This window comes from Caretta caretta, chromosome 27, assembly GCF_965140235.1.
Source record: "Caretta caretta isolate rCarCar2 chromosome 27, rCarCar1.hap1, whole genome shotgun sequence".
NCBI lineage: Eukaryota > Metazoa > Chordata > Testudines > Cheloniidae > Caretta > Caretta caretta.
This window is the reverse complement of record NC_134232.1, coordinates 10,628,342-10,649,068: the sequence shown is the minus strand read 5'-3', so window position 1 is coordinate 10,649,068 and position 20,727 is coordinate 10,628,342. Positions and strand designations below refer to the sequence as shown.

The 20,727-nt window shown below is 47.6% G+C and overlaps 1 protein-coding gene across 1 annotated transcript in view; it reads right to left on the bottom strand.

Moving 5' to 3' along the window:
* SKAP1 (src kinase associated phosphoprotein 1) overlaps positions 1 to 20,073 on the bottom strand; it is a 227,683-nt gene extending 207,610 nt beyond the window's left edge. Inside the window, exons 1-2 of the mRNA XM_048830422.2 lie at positions 19,921 to 20,073; positions 11,693 to 11,798 (exon numbers count right to left, since the gene is read on the bottom strand). Coding sequence (XP_048686379.1) covers positions 11,693 to 11,798; positions 19,921 to 19,969 — 155 coding nt within the window. The 5' untranslated portion in view covers positions 19,970 to 20,073. The remainder of the gene's footprint in view (positions 1 to 11,692; positions 11,799 to 19,920) is intronic.
* Between the last annotated feature and the right edge of the window lie 654 nt (positions 20,074 to 20,727).

The following is a 20,727-nucleotide window of genomic DNA, read 5'->3' as shown; positions in this document are numbered from 1 at the left end:
GCGCTTACCTGGGCAGCTCCCATTTGGCGGGAGGGGTGCAGGTGGGAATGTGGGGGGGGGGAGGGGGAGGAGCTCCTGTTTGGTGCTCAGGGTGAGGGTGGGGATGTGGGGGGCGCAAGAGTCAGGATGAGGGGGGTGCATGGGATGTGGGGGGCTGGGTATGTGGGGGAGTGCAAGAGTCAGGGCAGAGGGCTGGGGGCATGTGAGGGAGGTGCAGGTGTCAGGGCAGAGGGTGTGGGGGTGAAGGAGTCAAGCAGAGGGCTGGGTGTGTGTCTGGGGGCGGGTACAGGGCTCAGGGCAGGGGTCTTGGGGGTGTGCGGGGCTGCAGGGCTCAGGGCAGAGGGCTGGGTGTGTGTGGGGGGGGTCAGGCAGAGGGCGGGGTTGTGGGGGGGGGTCGTGGGGTGCTCACGGCAGGGGGCTGGAGGGGATATGCCCCGCTTCCCCAAGGCTCTGCCTCCGCGGGGAGCGGCGAGCACACTGACTCCGCTCCTCTCCCACCCCCTCTCTCGCAAGAGCCAGCAGGGAGGGAGGGAGGGACGAAGAGGAGGAGGAAGTGCAGGAACCCAGTACACTGCGGGAAGAGGCCGGGGAGTCGGCAGGACCAAGCTTCTGCCCCTTGCCCCCGCAGGAGGGGGCGGGGAGCGGAGAAGAGCGGGCCAGGCCAGGCTGGATTTTTAATGGCCCGCAGCTGCCTTCCGGGACCCCGGCAGGCAGCAGCGTGCCATTAAAACCGGGCTTGCGTGCCGTCTTTGGCACGCGTGTCATAGGTTGCCAACCCTTGGGCTAGATGGACCATTGTTCTGACCCAGTATGGCCGTTCTTATGTTCTTAATCTTGATTTAGCGACTTCAAGTGACGGAGAATCCACCATTTACTCTAGTTCCAAACCAGCAAGTGACTTGCTGCGGAAGGCGGCTAAAAACACCCCAAGGTCACTGGCAATCTGGCCTGAGGGAAAACCCTAAACATGATTATTATTTAAACTCTGAGCACGTGGGCGAGACCCAACCAGACACACCCATTCAGAAATGCATGCATTGTACCAAAACAGGAGTATTCTGCTAGTTTGTTCTATTTAAATAAAAACATTCCCGCAACCATATAGCCAAGGAGGTTATGCATTAAACTTATACATAAGATGCACTTTATGGCACTTTGCTCCTGAAAGACATACAGGGCCTGATTCGAATGTATTAACATTCCAGTAGCAACCTACAGGCCCTATGCAAGACTGGAGCCCAATCAGATGTACATACACAAAGAGGATGCACTCTAAATATGATGAACAGAGTGGAAATGAAGCTGAGGTGTCTGTTTTGCAGATGGGAAACCGAATGACCAGATTTTCAAGACAGCTCAGCTCCCACATAGGTAGGCTTGGAAGAATTCATTTTTTATCATCATTTCAACAGATAAGAACAACGTTTACTTTTTTAAATCAGTTTCAACATTCACAGGAAGCTACAGAGGGGATCAGACAATTATTTAACGACTGTAGATGTTGAGATTGAACAAGTCACAGCATTATAACCCTTAAAACACAAGTTGTCAACATCACATGTCAAAACATATGACGTACATAGCCTTCAATCAAACTCTAATAAGTTCTCAAGCCGCGTTTTTTGCCTATCCGTACATTCTGATTATCGAAAGCAATATTTTTTCGTCGCTGTGTGCGTGTGCGCATATACACGGTGAAATTTATTGATAAAAATCTAATTCTGTGGAGCCAATATAAGCTCCTAATGCCATTTAACACCACCAAGGAGCCAGACCTGCTGCTGGCCGTGTCCGGGGCACAGCGTAGTCCGCAGTGCCAGAACAGGCAGGAGGCCTGCCCTAGCATCCCCACTGCGTCGCTGACCAGGAGCCGCCCGAGGTAAGCCCACACCCCAAACCCCTGCCCCAGCCATGAGCCCCCCTCCAACCCAGAGCCCCTTCCTGCACCCCAAACCCCTCACCCCTGGCCCCATCCTGCAGCCCTCACCTCCACACCCCAACCCTCTGCCCCAGCCCTGAGCCCCTCCCACACCCCAGACCCCTCATCCTGAACTCCGTTGGGTGGTCGTGGGCATCAACAGTTTTCTTCACCTGGGTCGCCAGAAAAAAAAGAGTTTGAAAACCACTGGTCTAGAGGATTTCAACAATAAATCTCAAAGCCCCTCACAAAGGTCAGTATCATTAGCCCCACTTTACAGAAGGGGAAACAGGCAGAGAGGTGAAGTGAGACGACCAAGGTCATACAGCAGGTCAGTGGCATAGCCAGCAATGGAACTTATTTTTCCAAAATCCAAATTCAGTGCCTTAATCACAAGACTAACTGGTGTAACTCCGTTGACTGAAAGAGAGCGACTCCTGGCTCTCCCCAGGCGAGGCAAGATCAGAATCGGTCCTAAAATTACTGATCGCACAGCTAGGTGCGGCGCCCCCTCAACCCCCATAGTCTGCCACTGCTGATCCTGAGAGCTGCCGGACACGACCCCGTTCCCCAGCTGACACTTCAGGTGACAGATCCCAATCGCTAAAGAATGAGTCAAATAGACAACAAAACCGTTGGGCTAGATACAAGAATCACCAGCTGAGATTCTGTGGCCTGCGTTGTGCAGAGGCTTTGTTCTGATGATCATCATGCTCTCTTCTGTCCTTAAAAGGCCTCTAAATATAAACCCCACTTTCCTCTCAGGCTCATTTTTGGCAGGAACCATAAAATCCAGTCAGGTTACAATCAAATTTCCTGCATTTTCTTGTCCAATTAAGAACCCTAACATCACCACAGATATTAAATAGGTATTTCAAGGCTGAGTCTAATTTGTTTGGTGCACAATATTTGTTGGTTTTTAATGTTTGGGGAGAAAAAAAATCAATGCTGAAAAAGATTTCAGGCAGTGGGGGGGGGGGGGGGGAGGAATTTGGGAGCTCACCATTAGCCAGGTCAGCTTATGAACCACTTCAAATGCATTTCTCAGCTAAACGTTACAGAAGAAGCACCAGCTCTGCAAAGACTCTGGTTACTGAGTCTCCATCATTTACAGGCCTCAGGTTTCAGATTAACAATGCAGCCACAAGGAAACGGATGGGAAACAGAGGTAATTTTATCAGCTGGAATGGCAAATGATGCAAATTACTGAAAGGATCATAACCCGGAAGGCATCAAACTGCGTTACTGGAAGAGTGGGGCGGGGGGGCCAAATTCATCCCACGTATAAATCAATCAGGTTGCACCTGGTTTGAATTTGGCTCTGAGATGTTTGAACATGACGGAGCCGTCGTCTGCCCACGTACAGCACGGAATAGATTGCAGGATGCTCACAAATTAAAACAGAAACTCTATATGGTATCAGACTTTCTGAAAATGTAAGGTTAGCATTAATGTCAACACGGCAAAATGGAAGGAATTCCTTTGCAAGCGATTTTCTCCACCTTCACGCAACTGTACCGGAATGACAGAGATGGTTTGCAGTGACAGAAAACGCAGGTCAAGAACTTTTCTATACCTACAGGGTGGCAAGTGACTTCTCGGGTACCTTATGAGACAAATCCATATCCAGTGGTTAAAATGAACCCGAACCGTTGGTCACGCTGAGCAAAATCCCACCACCAAGTGAAACAAATATCAGCCTCCTGAATAAGTGACAGATGAAAAACAGCACTTGGGCTAATTAAAGACAATGTAGTGAGGCCAGTCCAGCCTTGAAGGTAATGTGCAGAGCTTGATTATCCGCCTGGCTACCAGGTCACATTCTTAAATTCCCTTTTATCTTGATATTGCATGTTATGCGGGATAATGAGCCTCATATTGGTGAAAATTACATAGAGGGCAGTTACACTAATGAAGCAAAATTACCCTGAAATTGCAGCCTCCTGCACTCTGATTTCAAAACTTTAAAACAAGATTGGAAATTAAGATAACAGATGCAGTTAATCGGATTAGAAGTTTATTAAAGCAGTGCCCACTAGCTCTGCTATGGATCTTTGGATGTCTGTTATAAACACCTTTATAATCCAGCTATAAAAGTTCTCTCAGATGGGGTCAAGTTCACCCCGATGTAACTGAATGGTACATCAGAAGCGAGACTGACCATATTGCACTTCGGCTACAGCTCTAGAACAGAGTAAGTGGGAAGTTTAAGACGACATGTGAACAATTCTAAACCCACTGATGTAGTGGACGACAGATTTTTGGCAAGGAATTATGTAAACGACACTATTAGAGATGCTGAAGCCCCAACACACAAAACCATACTGGGTCAAAATGTATCCCTTCTGCAATTCCCCAGGGGACGTAGCCAGCCCATTTAAGCTTTGAAAAGCCGCCTGACACCAAATGCAGTCAGTACTTTTCTTAAGGATTGTGCTAGCTAAAGTGTATTAATGCACTACCTGAAATCATCGCAGGGGTCAGATGCGCACAAAGCTACGTGACTGTATTGCACGGAAAAAGAAATACCAGCCTTAATATGTATTTATTACACAAAAGAACAAGCCTTTGTGATCAACAATGTGAACAGATCATTCAGAAAGTGTATGATTATTACAAGGGTCCTGATTATAATTTTAGGCACTATACAAAGATAACCTGTACTAGAACCAGTGTTCTGACTCCCAGTTTAATGCCCTATCCACTGGACCACACTGCCTCTCAAATACTTGAAGGTCTGGAGTAATGACTTGCAAGTTTGGGTTCAGTTATAGATTCCATGAACAACCGGAGCTCATAGTTAAACCACTGGGAGTTTGGGGGCCACAAGAAGTCCATGACAGATCAATTTTTAAAACTCCCGGGTATTTATATTTTAAGGCACACAGGATATTGCTGTCGGCAAAACACGTTCCAGGGAGATTTTTATTTATTTATTTATTTTAAATAAGCTACCGCAGGCAGCTGATCGAAAAAATGTTGCCCACAAAAGCTCTTGAAAGTTTTCAAAACCTTTTTTTTTTTTTTTTTTTAATTTGCATTGAGGTTCGGCCACTCAGTAAGGTGGGCTTAAAAACCAACAAACAAAAAAAGCAGCAGCAAAGAAAAATATGAAAAGCAAAAGCATTTTTGCAACAACAAAAAATTGTGTTGAAAGTTTTCAGACCAGTTCAGATAGGAAACTATCAAAATAAAAATAAAATAAAAAATCAGAGTCCCTACAGTTGAACGTTAAGGGTGCCACCGCATAGCATTTTGGTGCAGTCCCCCCACCCCAGGTCAACAGATTCAGGTGAGCAGGGCAAAGGACTGTGTGGACAGTGCTCAAACTGTGACTCACTGGGGCTGGAGCTTGTGCTTTGAAGCCCAGCCTCCTCTCTAGGCTTCAGCCCCAGCTCAAGCACTCTCCATACAGGTATTTTTAGAAGTCTGGCATGAGACCCAAGTCTGTCGACCCAGACTGGGAGGCTCCCCCCAGAATGCTGTGCAGACAAATCCTAAGGTTGAGATGCAAAGCAGCAAAGGGGATGGATGGTTTAGTGGAGGGAGGGGATAGCTTAGTGGTTTGAGCATTGGCCTGCTGAACCCAGGGTTGTGAGTTCAATCCTTGAGAGGGCCATTTAGGGATCTGGGGTGAAAATTGGGGATTGGTCCTGCTTCAAGCAGGGGGTTGGACTAGATGACCTTCTGAGGTCCCTTCCAACCCTGATATTCTATGAAAGACCACCCTTACATCACCTCCTTAAGCTAGGGTATGTGTCAAATGGCTGCGTCTACACTGGATTGCCCACTGACGGCATCGCAGCAATGCTGGGGTGTTAGTGTAAACCCAGGCTGCAGCATTAAACCCTCCTGGTTGCCCCAACCCTTCTAAAGCAGGTCCAGACAGCACAGCAGTTAACATGCCAAAGGTCTCCAAGGGTATGTCTACAGTACAGCTGGGAGAGAGCCTCCCAGCCCGGTAGACAGATTCGAGCTAGCATGCTAAACAACAAGTGTGGATATTGCAGCTCCACTCCAGACTCAGGTGAGCCACCCGAGCTCAGACCCAGGGGGTCAGGTATGCTCGAGAGGCTGAGCTGCACCAGCCAACCTACCAGGGCTGGAAGGTCCGCTCTGAAGGGCAGTGTAGACATACTCCAAGTGCCTCATCTATGCTAGAGCTCCCCCCCCTGGTAGCAGTGCAGGGAAACAGGGCAATTCATAGGAGGACTAGCAAGAACGGGTACCATGGCCACTGCAGAGTTTACGTAACCCACGCACCTCCTGAGTGAGGCGTTCTGTCCTATCTAGTGGCACCGAGACCACTTAGAGAGAGATTATGAGTCTACTCTACAGCCTTAGCTAACAGCCCGTTAGCTTTTAGCTTGTGCACTAAGCTCCAGAGGTCCCAGGTTCGATCCCGCCCGCCGTCAACCGGAGTCTGTCGGTGTTACATTTAGTCATGGCGGGACAGGTTAAAGGTAGCGTTGCAGAGTACATGTTGGATTTCCTTGTTTCTGAGAGCGTCATGCTTAACATTTTCACTAGGAGGGTGGTGAAACACTGGATTGCGTTACCTAGGGAGGTGGTGGAATCTCCTTCCTTAGATATTTTTAAGGTCAGGCTTGACAAAGCCCTGGCTGGGATGATTTAGTTGGGGATTGGTCCTGCTTTGAGCAGGGGGTTGGACTAGATGACCTCCTGAGGTCCCTTCCAACCCTGATATTCTATGAACATTATTTAACCCTTCCTCTCCATTTTTGTCTTGGTCTGCCTGGCTCTACTTTAACATTATTCAATTTCACAGAGGCAAAAAATACACTGAGTTAGTTTCCGCTGGCTGCAAACCTCACTTCCAACAGTGAGTTTAGACGACCAACTGGCTCAGAAAGGACCTCTGAGGAACTATCTATCCCCATTTTTAATAATCAATCTTATTTCCTGTCCCCACCCTAGAAATAAATTGTCTCCTTGCCGATGGATGACCTCACTTCGGCATTTAGACAGTTTTTTGGTTACTGTTCTTCCCAAAGGACCGGGGAGGGTTGGGCTCCTGAGTGGAGTCATGTATCCAATTCTTCCCAGGTGTTGGGCATCTGGTGCTAATCCTGCAAATGGCACACGAAAGCAGCTTAACAGAACCCTGATGTTCTCAGCAAACAGCTTCAAAACAAACTCGCCAAACCAACCGTTCCGCAAAACAAGAGGGCCTGACAACCTGAGCGGTTTCAGGAAGAAGAGCGTAACGTCTCCTCTTTTTCACGACGGCTGCTTTGCAAGCAGATTTTCAGCCCCACAAATAGATATTTTGCTTCCAGGTCAATTAACTGTTTGCCAACAACTTCTACAACTAAAGGCGATGATCCCAAAGCACTGGCAGAAGAACATACAGATAGTCTAGGACAGGGGTTCTCAACCTGTTTCTTCTTGAGGGCCCCCCCCCCAGCATGCTATAAAAACTCCACAGCCCACCTGTGACACAACAGTTGTTTCTGCATATAAAAGCCAAGGACAGGGTTGGGGGTAGCAAGTAGGGAGGGCACCACGCCACAGGGGGCCCTGCAAAGCTAAGTTGCTCAGGCTTTGGCTTCAGCCCCGGGTGATAGAGCTTTGGGCTTCAGCCCCAGGCAGTGCGGCTTCAGCTTTCTGCCCTGGGCCCCAGCAAGTCTAATGCCAACCATGCTTGGAAGCCCCCCTGAAACCTGCTCGCAGCCCTCCAGGATCCCCGGACCCCTGGTTGAGAACCACCGCTCTAGGAGAGTGAAATTCATGATCTTTGTTCAAGGAGTTACTCATAGAAGATTGAGGAGGACTACAACTCAGCGCTCAGCCAGAGCAATGGGTATGTTCCAGAAGTGCTACTCCAGCTGCTTAGGTGGAGTATGGGTTGCTACACCTGAAAAATCACGTGCACCTCATGAATCCAAGGCCTTAGGCCCAGATCCTCAAAAAGGTATTTAGCCGTCTAACTCCCACAGCAGTTCAGCACCTAAATACCTTTAAGGACGCGAGCCTCTGGGGCTACACTCCTGCTTCTCCCCTAAGTCATTCCGTGGCTTTTGTCTTTGTGGGTTTTGCACACAGCAGATAGGGGCGAGTAAGCTGAAAATAGATATAGGAAAACACGACTGTGAAACCAGAAAATATGGTCAGGCTAAGCCGTGTGTACATGTATCCGTGAGAGGCAGGAGCAGGATCCAAAAGACTGCAATCTTTTTTGTGATTGACCGCATTTCAACATGACAGTGTCCCTTTAAATAGCCAAATACATTCTTAAGAATAAAACGGCGTAGGCCCACACAACCCAGTCAAACGGCAACAGCCCCTCCACCAGGGCCTAGAATCTTTTTAATAGTACATTTCAAACAAAGATACTGCAAGCTGCTTCCCAGCTAATTACAATATTCTTCTGTACATCCTCAACCGGCAGCATAAGCAGACATGAAGCCCAACACTGTGCATGTTAAAGTCAATGGCAATCCTCCCACTGAGAACAATATTAGACCACTGGGAGGACAGCGGAATAAAAACCCGAAGGCCAAGTTACAGGAACAGCTAGTCAGCCCAGCTCAGAATAATCCCTTCCCTTTCAGGGATGTCTCTCCCCACAGCTCATGGTTAAGCAGGTGACTGATCTCCATTATAAATTTGAATAATGAAGTGCTACACCCCGCGTCATCTTTCATGAGACAAAGAGGTGAAAAGCCGAAAGAACGACGCCTGAGCCGAGGAGCCAGATGCTTCCTGAACGTGACTGCAGATGACTTCCTGAATACGCACCACAAAAGCCACAGCATGCTCCCCGAAGAGGCTAACCCGTGCCGTGCCCTGAAAACGAGCTCTGTTTAGGTCCTTCAAAGAAGAAGGTGGCTATTATTACAGTAAGCAGCTACCACAAATCCTTTTCTGAACTCTTTCAGGTTAGAACAGAGATGTTCAAACGCACTATTCTCCAATCACCAGCAAGCAAGAGAAGAACCACCAGAAAACCAACGCTGCATTGCAGCCTCTGCTCTGGGACGGCTGCTTTCTCGCTTCTGTCTCCACACAAGCCCATTGCGAATAACGCCAAAGACCAGCTCCTCTTAAAGCACTGGCCAGTTTTACATTGGTTTCAAAGGGAGCCGGAGTGGGCCCCACACGTTCTCCCATACATACGGAGAAGGGAACACCCTGCACGTTCCCCGTTATATTGCAAAGGCTGCACCAGAGAGTCCTTAGCGCGTTGATATGATACTTTCTTCTAAGCCCTACCACAAAGTACATTCTGTGCTCAGCCCACAGTCTAGATTCTCTCTTCCCCTAATCCTGCTTCCTTTAGGTCTAGGCAGGGTAGCAAGCCTCCTGCTTTGCTAAATGAGCAGAACAATCCAGTACTACCAACTCGCACAACTTTATCGTGAGTCTCAAGCTATTTGGTATTTTTCAAACCCCAGGGCCCTGGAATTATATTACGCAAAAACCTCAGTTTTCATAAAAAAAAAAAGTTTATTGCCCGAAGGGTTGCAAAGAGACACTCTGCAATGTGAAACTTCAAGACGCTCACCTCAGAAGCCAAACAAAAGGACTCCACGTTTATTATTTTTAACATCCCATATTTTAAGCCAATCTCACAGGGTTTTTCCCCCCTCCAGGGTGACACCTGACTCATGATTTCTGAATGCTTAGGTTGGTAATCCTACCCCAATTGTCTCCTTCCCAGCAGGATGAATATCTGCTAACAGGGTGGAGGTGCTTCAGGTGAACACTGCCAGCCAGTTACACTGATAGACGAAACAGGGAGCAACGCACCTTCTTTTCAATATTGGGGGACATCATTGTCCACACCACCCTTCCCTTGCAGATGCTGTAGCCCCTTTTTCTGAAGGCTCCCTTCTTCTCTCGCATTCAGCTTGCTTCAATTATTCAGGGCAACCCAGGCTGATAATTACACAGTCCCGAGTTGCTGAATAAAACTGATGCTTAATTAGCCAGCAGGAAAGATCGATTAAGATACAGCAGGGCATCTTGCAAAGTTCTTTAGTGGGACTGTGGGGAATAGAATCCGGCTGTGCCCTTCCAAAGCATAAAACACTCTGCGTCTTAGGGACTCGGCCATAGTTTTATTTAAACCGGATGCTTAGACCGGTCACCCCCCGGAGTTTTATCATTCGATCTTAACTCCCCACATGCCACGGTTCACATCCTATAAAGACATGACTATCACCAAGTTCTGGAGCACATCTCCAGCTGAAAACCACAGGCAGAACTCATCTTCCATGGCCTTATCTATCTTAGCCCTCGCTGACTCTTTTCCATCTGTGCGATTGCCAGGGGAAGAATTTCCCCCAGCACATCAGCACAGCGCACAATTGTTTAAACCCCAAACAGAGTAATTCACTTCACACTTTGACCCTGTGCCAGAGTCCTGAACCCAAGTATCTTCAAAGTTTTGGGAATCCTGGAATCCAAATTGAGAGCTAGCCCTGAACTCTACAGATGGTACTTTCATCTCTGTAAAAGGTCAAAACCCAGGAGTAGGCACCCCTAAGCACTAAGGCCTGGGCTGCATCTCTAAAACACACACACACACACACACACACATGCTCACCAAATGAAATTAACAAAATCAAGTATTTCTTCACAAAATGTACAGTCAACCTGTGAAACTCCTTGCCAGAGGATATTGTGAAGGCCAAGACTATAACAGGGTTCAAAAAAGAACTAGATACATTCATGGAGGATGGGTCCATCAATGGCTATTAGCCAGGATAGGCAGGGATGGTGTCCCTAGCCTCTATTTGCCAGAATCTGGGAATGGGTGACAGGGGATGGATCACTTGATGATTACCTGGTCTGTTCATTCCCTCGGAAGCACCTGGCATTGGCCACTGTTGGAAGACAGAATACAGGGCAAGATGGACCTTTGGTCTGACCCACTATGGCCGTTCTCAAGTACGCCTTTAGCAACAGGATGGACAGATGCTCACTCTTCCAATTTGGAATGAGGAAAAGCAACTTATTCACAGGTCTGAATATTCAGGCTTGTTTTCAAAACCTCCATGAAGGACAAATATTCATTGCACGATTTATTTCTGATGCCACCAGTGTCCTAGGAAGGGCAGTGTGGTTTAGCGGATAGAGCCACAGACTAGAGTTCAGGAGAGGTGGATTCAATTCCTGACTCTGCTGCTGGATGACCCGGGGCACGTCATTTCCCTCCTCATGCCTCAGTTTCCCCATCTGTAAAATGTGGCTAATGCTGTTGACCTCCTGTGTAAAGGACTTTGAGATCTACAGATTAAAAGAGCTATGCAAGAGCTAGGTATCATTATAGGAGTGGCGCAAACACAAAACAAGGACTCATCCCTGCCCTAAAGAGAATAAAATGGGTGGTAGTCTGAAAAATGCAGGCAGGAAGTCGCTCGCCTCATACACACATCCTTGCAGAAAGTGAATAGCTTAAACGCCCATGCAGCATCTGTCAATGCAACGTGCAGCAGACACCCATAGGCTTGCACAACCACCCCTTCAGAGAACAGGCATGGCTGAGCCCAGACCCACATAGATATCTGGCACCTAACTTTCACGGATTTCAAATCAGTGACAGTTCAAAGACCAAATACCTTTTGTGGATCCGGGCCTACTTGCTCATTAGGCTAATGGCACTTTTGGAAGCATCCTTCAGAGTCCTGCTGTGGGGGCCCAACCGGTTCAACGAGACGTGGGGCTACCCGTTGCATTCCTGCTACTTTGCACCTTGAACCCTGGCAATTCTGCTCCCATTGGAACGTAGTGCAGAAAACCACAAACCTGGCCTTGACTTGCCGGAAGCCGACCAGAATCGCCTCTCTCTGGTCTCTCGCTCTCGCGCTCAGGTTCTCATTCTGCAGCCCGTCCGCCAGGTAACCTTCAGTATCTGTTAGGGAAGAAAGTTACAACCGTCAGGAAACTACACAGGTGGGGAGCAAGAATTAGATTAGGAGGAAGACTGCTTTCAAGTAAGAAACGTATGCGTAACGGTGCACTGACAGCATCTGGGAGCATGTGATCAAACAGCCTAAGCTAAAGACAGTCGGCCTGAAGGCTCTTCTATTGGAGAGGGTCCATAACTATTAAAAGCAATCACACCGGTGGGCAGCACGCTGAAGTTTTGCCCAAGGCAGCAGATTTTCTTGAGCAGCCTCTGGAACTAGGTTTGCATTGATATAAGTCAAGACAGTTGTGGGGAAAAAACAAGGACCCATGAAGAAACTCTACCAAAACAGAAGGGAGTGTGTGGGGGGGGGAGGGAGTGAAACAAGACAAGGATCAGCATAAACAAAGGACATGTCTACCAAAGTTAGCACACTGGGTAGACATACCCAAGGTTACAAAGTGAAATTGGGGGTGTGGGAGGGGCTGAAAGAGAAAGAGCCACAATGGAAAGAAAAGTGCAGAAGGAAAAAAAAATAAGAGAATGGAAAATGAAGTAGGAAGCTGAATACGAGTGTTTTGGACCCACTGCTCACAAAGGGTCCAGTTCTGTTCCTATTGAAATCAACGGCGAAACACAACATTGAGGTCAATGAGAACAAGATCAGTCCCAAAGCAGAGCAGAGCATGAGCAAGAAGAATGAGCTTGTGAGCAATTGAACAGAGCTGAAGGAGAGAGACTCCAGAGCCCCAGCTGGCACAGGGTCTCCAAGCAGCCTGTCCAGTGCTGGATATTGCAGGATTAGAGGAGGTGTTAATAAACGCCCAGCACTAGGCCCCAATCCAATTCTTGGCCACCCGTATTCATGCCATGTACTGACCCAATGCCACACCCACTCCCTCAAGCCATTGTTCCTTTGGAAAAGGCCCCCATGTGTGGGATGCCGAGTCCCACTGCATGGATTCGCATCTGTTTTTTGCTTAAAGAAAAGGAGTACTTGTGGCACCTTAGAGACTAACCAATTTATTTGAGCATGAGCTTTCGTGAGCTACAGCTCACTTCATCAGATGTATACCGTGGAAACTGCAGCAGACTTTATATACACACAGAGAATATGAATGTTCCTCTGAAACCTGTTTTTTGCTTGACATCCACGTAAACTGCCCTGTCTTGGACCACATGGATCTACAGAGCATCTGAGTTTCAGCGGTAAACAGACAGGAAGGAGGAGCTGCAGTATTATTCAGATTCAGACCCAAAACGCAGAGGCTGGGTAACCACCTATGCTTCACGGAAATAGAGAGACAACCGAATGAAAAAAACACAGAACCAAGCTTCTCTTTAAAGGGACAGCAGCAAACAATGGGTTATTTGTGGTCAAGTCCAATATATATTCGTATCACAGCGTATGATCCTCTTCACAGTTATAGCTCAAACACAAGATGAACTGTATCCTTTGTTTATCTGACTTGGGATGGTAGGCACAAAAGATGGTTTAAAAGACGGAATGAGCGTTAAACCTCAAACTACACGCATTTAGATGGGCTCATTTGCACTATTTGCCAAGCTGCTTCATGTGAAATATTCCAATACCCAGTGAACTGTATTTTCTTGTTTCAGATGAGCTAGGATAACTCACCTGGAAAAAAAAATACTTTCACAAGCAAAAATTATCTCTGATAATACTTATTCCCACTGTTTTGTGATTTATGATCAAACATCTTCTATTTGCATGGATATCAGCTCTCCTTCCAGAGAGCAAGAAAATGAACGATTGCTCCCAACACCCAGTTCTGATCTCATGCCAATATAATGCCACACATTACAACAGAGTTGCTGCCAGTTTATGCTGGCGAAGCAGAGATTAGAATCAAAGCCACACTGATGTAAGTAGCCAGTGTTTCGGCCTACACGAGTTCTAGCATGCCCCTAACTGTGACACTAATGAGAGTTTAATATCCAGCTTGCCAGGCTTCCAAATTTTTACACCGACGCTACGTGACAGTTCACCCCCCAAAAAGGAGTGCTCTCTCTTTAGTACACCCTAGGAGTTCACACAACTCTTTAAAACATTAACTACTCCACCGGCAAGCGTGTAGCATGTTCTCAAGATCAAAATGGCACGAGAGGAATATCCTTTTCTGTCTCTCGTATCAATCTTAATTTCCTTCGACCATCTGCTCTGTGAGACATTCGAAGGCGCACTAAAAGAATGTGGAAGTTGCCAGAACACTTTAGACTGGAAATCGCCGCCTGGGGTACCCAATTCTAGAGGAAGAGGCGCTGGGCACATACCAGCAGCCAGAAGACCAGGTGCTAGTCCTGCCTGGCCTGCGAAGGATCCAGCGAGCAGGACTCAGGAAGCCTGGGAGTTGTACAAAAACAATTTGTAGAAACAAGGGGTCTCAGCCCACATCACTTCTAGTGTCTGAAGCAGAGAGTTCCCTTCTGGGTTGGATTCCTTCAACTGAAGTCATCCATTTCCAGTTGCCAACCAAAGTAATACTCAAGTTAACAAATACACTTACGCCAAATCCAGGCTCTTCCCGCCTTCTCTGGCTTGCTGTTTTCGCCTCATTTTCTATCACAGCCCTCTCTCCCCGCGCCCCCTTCTACAGAGCAGGCACTTCTATTAGGACAAGGCTTAACATGACCCACCTGCTCTCCCTGTGTCCTGACAAGAGCACAGCTGCCTTCCTTCATCCCACAATTAGAGTCCCGAGAAGCAGCTGTGTCTTGTTAACCCCTCATTAAGGCAGACATAGGAAAGCTGCCCTAGGTATACGGCCCCCTTTAGCCTACTATCTGAGCCCCTCACAATCTTTAGCTTACGTACAGCCTCAGAACACCCCTTCGAGGTAGGGAAGTGCTGTTGTCTGCACTTTATAGATGGGGAAACTGAGGCCTCGATCCTTAGGGTGTTTAGGCGCTTGATCCCTATTTAAATCAGTGAGAGTCAGGCACTTAAATACATTTGAGGATCTGGGCCAGAGAGATGAAATGACTTGCTCACAGTCACACAGGAGGCATGTGGGAAAACAGGTAGCTGAATCTAGGTCTCTGAAGTTTCAGGCAAGCCCCCTATCCCTTGGGCCATCTTTCCTTTCCTACATCTGTAGGAATTTAGCTTGCGAAACAGAGGCATGGTACCACCGGCCCAGGAGAAGTCCAATAATGCCATTTGGGAAGCTAGGCACAAGCCACTGAAGGAGGACTTATGGTAATGCCAGCTAGGTGCTTTCCAAACACTACAAAGGACAGTCCCTGCTCTGAGCAGTTCACAGTCTAAGGACAGACCAGCAGACAAAGGTTAAGAGACGGGCACTAAAGCAGGCAATTTATTATATACAAGTCAACTCATTTCCCTGTAAGCAACACAGCAGAAACGGGTCATAAAGAGGGACTTAAGGGAAAATGATTGTATGGACCATATTTCCATAGCTAACACACGTGGAGACAAAAAATGAAAAGCGTGTGCCACCTTCATAAAAATATAAATACAAGTTGCATCCCTCTGCCATTTTTAAAGGCTGACTAACTCCATGAGTATGAGATTAGCTGTAATATGGGGTTTACTTACTAGGAAGTCTGTGTGGATCTGCTGCAGGATAAATTATAATAAAACCTGCAAGCTACAGCGAGCCCCCTTTCTGCACCGTCTGCTAGGTTTATAGCACCAGGAAATGAAAAAGAAAGCCTGACCATAAACTTTCAAAGTGGATCAGGAAGAGCAATATGTAAGTAGCTCTAGAGTAAATCACACACCGATGTTAGTTTCACTGCTTAGCTGTAATGGAATATTCTTGATGTTTATGGATTGCTAGCCGCGACCCACTCTGAAAGTTTACAGGACTCTCCTTTTCATTTCCTGCTGCTTTAAAAAAAGTTGAAATTTCATCAAGTGCTTCCATGGAGTTTGCAAAGGAGATCGCGGTTAATCCAGCGTGAGATGCACAGGGTCATAAAATTAGGTCACAGCTAGAAACATCTAGGTAGTAAAGAACATTAGAATGGTGGCACTAAATGCTAGGAGCTAACCAGCACTCAGCAATGAGGGGGATGAAAGGTTTTAAAATACCACATGGGTGTGTCTCTCTGCTACCCAGGAACTAGATATCAGAGGGCACATAACAGCACTTGTATCAATGCACTTAAATCCAGCTACAGTTCCTACCCAGACGTTACTCGCAGACTCAGAGGCATGGGTTTCCCTAAAGAGTTGCAGGGATTGACCCATGCAGGTGAGTGCTGATCGCATCAGCATTCTTGGGTAGTGTTTTCCCCTTCCCACACCACTCCCGTCACCCTGGAGCAGAAGGGAATCGGAGGCAGCTGCTAACACAGGGACTGCAGGTTTCAGAGGAGCAGCCCTGTTAGTCTGTATTCGCAGAAAGAAAAGGAGGACTTGTGGCACCTTGGAGCCTAACCAATTTATTTGAGCATAAGCTTTCGTGAGCGACAGCTCACTTCATCGGATGTGCTGTAGCTCATGAAAGCTTATGCTCAGATAAATTGGTTAGGCTCCAAGGTGCCACAAGTCCTCCTTTTCTTTCAGGGACTACAGAAACCCAGGGGTCCAGAGAGCAGCGTGGACGCACTGAGCTTTGGCACGAATGCTTCAAGATCTGCAGGACTTGGGGAATCCACAATTTTGCAGGGCCAGATTCGCCTCCCCTAAACATGAGGATTATAAGGAAACTAAATCTGCAGGTTCCACCGAAAGGATTATTTAGCCATGAGCAAAGACAGGAGGGTTTGGGCAAAAGTCTGATTCAAACCCACAAGGGAGCTGAACCTCAGAACGGAGGTTACCTTGATGTCTTCACCTTGCCCTGCTGCAGTGGTCTGAATACACCACCCATCTCATCTGCTTCCATACTCCTGAGGCAGGACAGCCTGGGTGGAGCCAGAAACTTCGGCCTTGAATTTTCAGCTTTAACACGGCGTTTGAAGCTTTATCCCTGAACTCCCTGACGTGTGAGAGTCCAGTGATGTGATCTCCACATTGTCCATGGCTTAGTCTCCTTCAGAAGGATGAAGGGTTAAAGAGTATTTGTAAAGGGGACAACAGCATCAAGGCTAGTTGTCCTGAAATTAGACCCCACCAGCTTTGTTGTGTCAATGCACCTGCAAAGCACAAGCACCGAACCAGCTGCTCCGTTCTGCCTGGGAGCCGCACTCCAGCAGAAACAGGACACCACAGCTCACACGAATAGGACCAGCAGGCAGGGGCGCCGGGGGGGGGGGTGTGCCATGGTTTACCCACATCACCAGCATGTCTGCAAACCAAACAGCACTCTGGAGTTTTCGGGGTTAGTCACCCTGCTGAGAAACAGGGATTTTTAAAAATGTATTTATTTATTTTAAACCATCTTGCTTTGAAAGCAGAGTCAAAAATAAAAAACCCGCATGGGGAAGGAACTTTTAAATGTCAAGATAAAAAGGTTTTGTGGAGGGCGTTTAGGCTTTGAGCCAATCAACTCGGGCACCAGCCCTTCAGTAAAACTGGGGGCCCCAAATCTGCAGACACCGATGCTGAACTTGACTCACATGAGTGATGCTTCAATGATAACAATGAGTAAGGCTTCAATGGGGCTACTCACCGGTGCAAAGTTAAGCGCATGCTTAAGCGTTGGCAGGATCGGTGCCGAACTCCAGAGAGAGAATGCAAGCTAGTAAATAGACTTTCAACCGCTGTGGGCTCAAAGCTATTAGCTATCACAAGAACACCGCTGTCACTAACAAGCCATTCATTAGCTATTCTTGTGTACTACGTATGGCACCTAGGCATCCCTAAGTTATGCAGGAGCGTATGCCTTTAATATCAGAAAATGGACATTACGCTGTGTACGTTCTTGGTGTCTTATTTCAGATCTTGATTTTAAATAAAAACTCTCCTGGTGATGCACTTTGCAAACATAGAAACAGCCTGAGCACCTAGGAAGCTGGAATCCTCCTTACGTACAGGAAAGGCCCAACCACTGTACAGATTGTTAAGATGCAGCAAATTTGATACAGAAGTATGTGACATGCAATTAATCTCCATTCATAGCCTGCTATACTTGTCAGCAAACAAAGGCTCTGCTTTAGAAGGAGATCTGAAGACTTCAATTAAAAGGAGTCCGCTAACAAGAAAATAATCTAAGTTAAAGGGAGGTGGCAGGTGCAGAAGTGAGTTGTTTACCAAAGTGTCAGCTCTGAACAATAAAGTGCTACACATCAAAAATGCGAAGGGGGTGAACTTCACTGCAGCCTCATGATTAAAAATAAAGAACAGGAAATTCACATGTACAGCTGGGGGAAGACACAAAGCATTTGAAAGCAAGCTTTGATGGGCCTGCATGTTACATTTGAGAGAGAGAGTGACAGATCTCAGCGCTGAAAGCTTTGCATGTCCCAGAAGGGGAGAAAGTCAGTGCTCCTAGCCACTACTGGAACGGAGAGGTACGGGCTACAGCAGGTTTTGCTCAGACAGGGTCCAGCACTGGAAATGTACTGTAGTGAGCGTGGCAGGGGAGGCCTGTTAGCCGTGCTCTGGATTAAAGGGACAGGATCAAAATTTGCATACCGTTAGTTTCTCTGTGTGTGTGTGTGTGTCTGTCACAGCAATAGGTGCTGGAACTAGGGGTGCAGCCTCACCCCCTGGCTTGCAGTGGTTTCTATTATATACAGTTTGGTTCAATGGCTCTCAGCACCCCCACTATACAAATTGTTCCAGCCTCACCACCCCCGGTCACAGCATAACGGAGGAGAGAAATCACAGAAAGGGATTGTTACACCATACAAGTTGGCAGGGGAACTCAGGGGCGGGTGTAAGGTTGGAAACCGCTCTTAATTGCCGTTAAAGAATAAATCCTCTGATTTCAAGTTAAGTGCCCAGGCCCCAAACAACTCAGGTGAGATAAGTCGGGAATAAGGGGCATTAGGCATAGCTAAGCCTGGAAGCAACATAGATCCATCCCTGGCTCTGAAACAGACACCTGTAGATGTGGGAAAATTTCCCATAGCCTTTATTCACCATATTACAGTATCAAGATTATAACAGAGTTATCACTAATATTTGTAAGGGTCGGTGAGGAGCTAACCAGGTCACGTTTGTAGCATGTTTAGGGATCTGCGGATAGAACGGGTTAGTATTATAACTGCTCAGTCTACGCATCGGTTTTAATAAACACAAGAATAAGCGTCCCTTGACATTGGTGAAGAAATAAAGGGAAACAGATTTAAAAACACCCACACACATCACGCTGCCGCAGTTATGCGCTGAACAAGGTCAAGGCTGCCAGCTGCATCCCCCGGTAGGTTCATCAGTTAGGATACTTAGCAGTAGGAAGTTTAGCACCATGTACGTAACCAGAAGCAGAAATTAAAGCTAGTGCCATTTTCACAGTCTCCTGGGAGGATTGAAAGCCCACTGTTTCCATTAGAGTTGCCACTTAATGGGAATTTGTCCCAACCTTGTTTATTACACCCTAATGTTGCAATGTGCCGAACAGGCATTACTCCGCTGCACTAAGCCGCCGTCATGCCGGGACATGCCGAAGTTGCATCCAAACCTGTCTGCGGGATACTTTGGGGGAGCTTCACCCTACATCGGAACATCAAAGCCATTACCCTCCAAAACTAGCCCTCCTCATATGCAACAGTAACACCCATCTCCTATATGGTGTTTTTCCATCAGAGCACTTTACAAAGGAGGTCGGTGTCACAATCCTCATTTTACAGATGTGGAAACTGAGGCACAGAGCAATTAAGTGAAGTGACTTGCCCAAGGTCACCCAGTAGGTCAGTGGCAGAGCTAGGAATAGAACCCAGGCCTCCCGAATCTTACTCCAGTACTCCACCCCCTAGGCCACATTCCCCTCCCTCTTTCGGACATGGAATCACTCCAAGGCACACTAAAATAATCCCAGAAGCACCAGGTCAGGTCAGGCCACGTTCCCCTCAACATCCTCAGCTGGAAACAGGAGGCCTATGCAAGCTGGTAGCCTGGAACCCCTCCCCTCCTCAGAAGGAGCAACCCCTACTCCAACCAACACAACTGTCTCCTCCCGGAGCCACTTAGCAAACAACTTTAGCAAATTCTCCCCATTTAGCCGAGACGGGGCAGAGGGAATTGGGTTACCTTCAAGGAGCCTCTGAATCTCCTCAGGGATGATGGGGGGCATCTGCATCGGGAAGAAAGAAGGGAAGAGTCCCAAGTGCAAATCTCCAGAGGCTGCCTCTGCTGCTGTCCCTGAGGCACAGAGGCTGACTGATCCAGTGAGAGAGGAAGCAGGGAGGGTGGGGCCTGCACTGTAGAGGGAGAGGGACTACCTCAGGTGCTTCCTGTTTCACCTACCTCAGGATTGCAGCCTGCAAACACCTGCATGATGCTGCAGCAGGAGAAATGCAACTGCAAATTCAATGCAAGCCCCTGGACTTGCCCCGTAGTCAGGGAGAGCTGTGGGGTGGGTATGCACCTACCCGCTTGCATAGAGAGAACACGGGGCTGTGTGTGCGGGCACTCTGCATTGTCATTTAGCCTCTTATGTCTGGCCCTTGCATAGGGGAGCACTGAGTGGTGCATGTTACCGTGCAACCCAGACTATCCTTCCTGCATCTTGCAGGGGCAGGGAACTGGACTCTGCTGAATTCTAGTGCAGCCTCCTCTGTCCCTACATCCTGCAGAGGGAGGGAAGTCTATTCTGCCTTGTTGCAATGTTCCGCCCGCCCGCTTCCAGAATCCCAACAGGTGCAAGGCACTTTCCTATTCCGATGGCTTGAACTAGTTGACATGCTCCAACATCTCCATCCCGCTAAACCAGTTTTACTGACTGCCCTAAATGCCAACTCGATCCCATTCCTGCATTTCCACAGTCTCATAACTAAAGTGGCCATTGAATTATATTTGCTCACAAGCCTACATCTCTTCTGAAACATGAACTGGCCT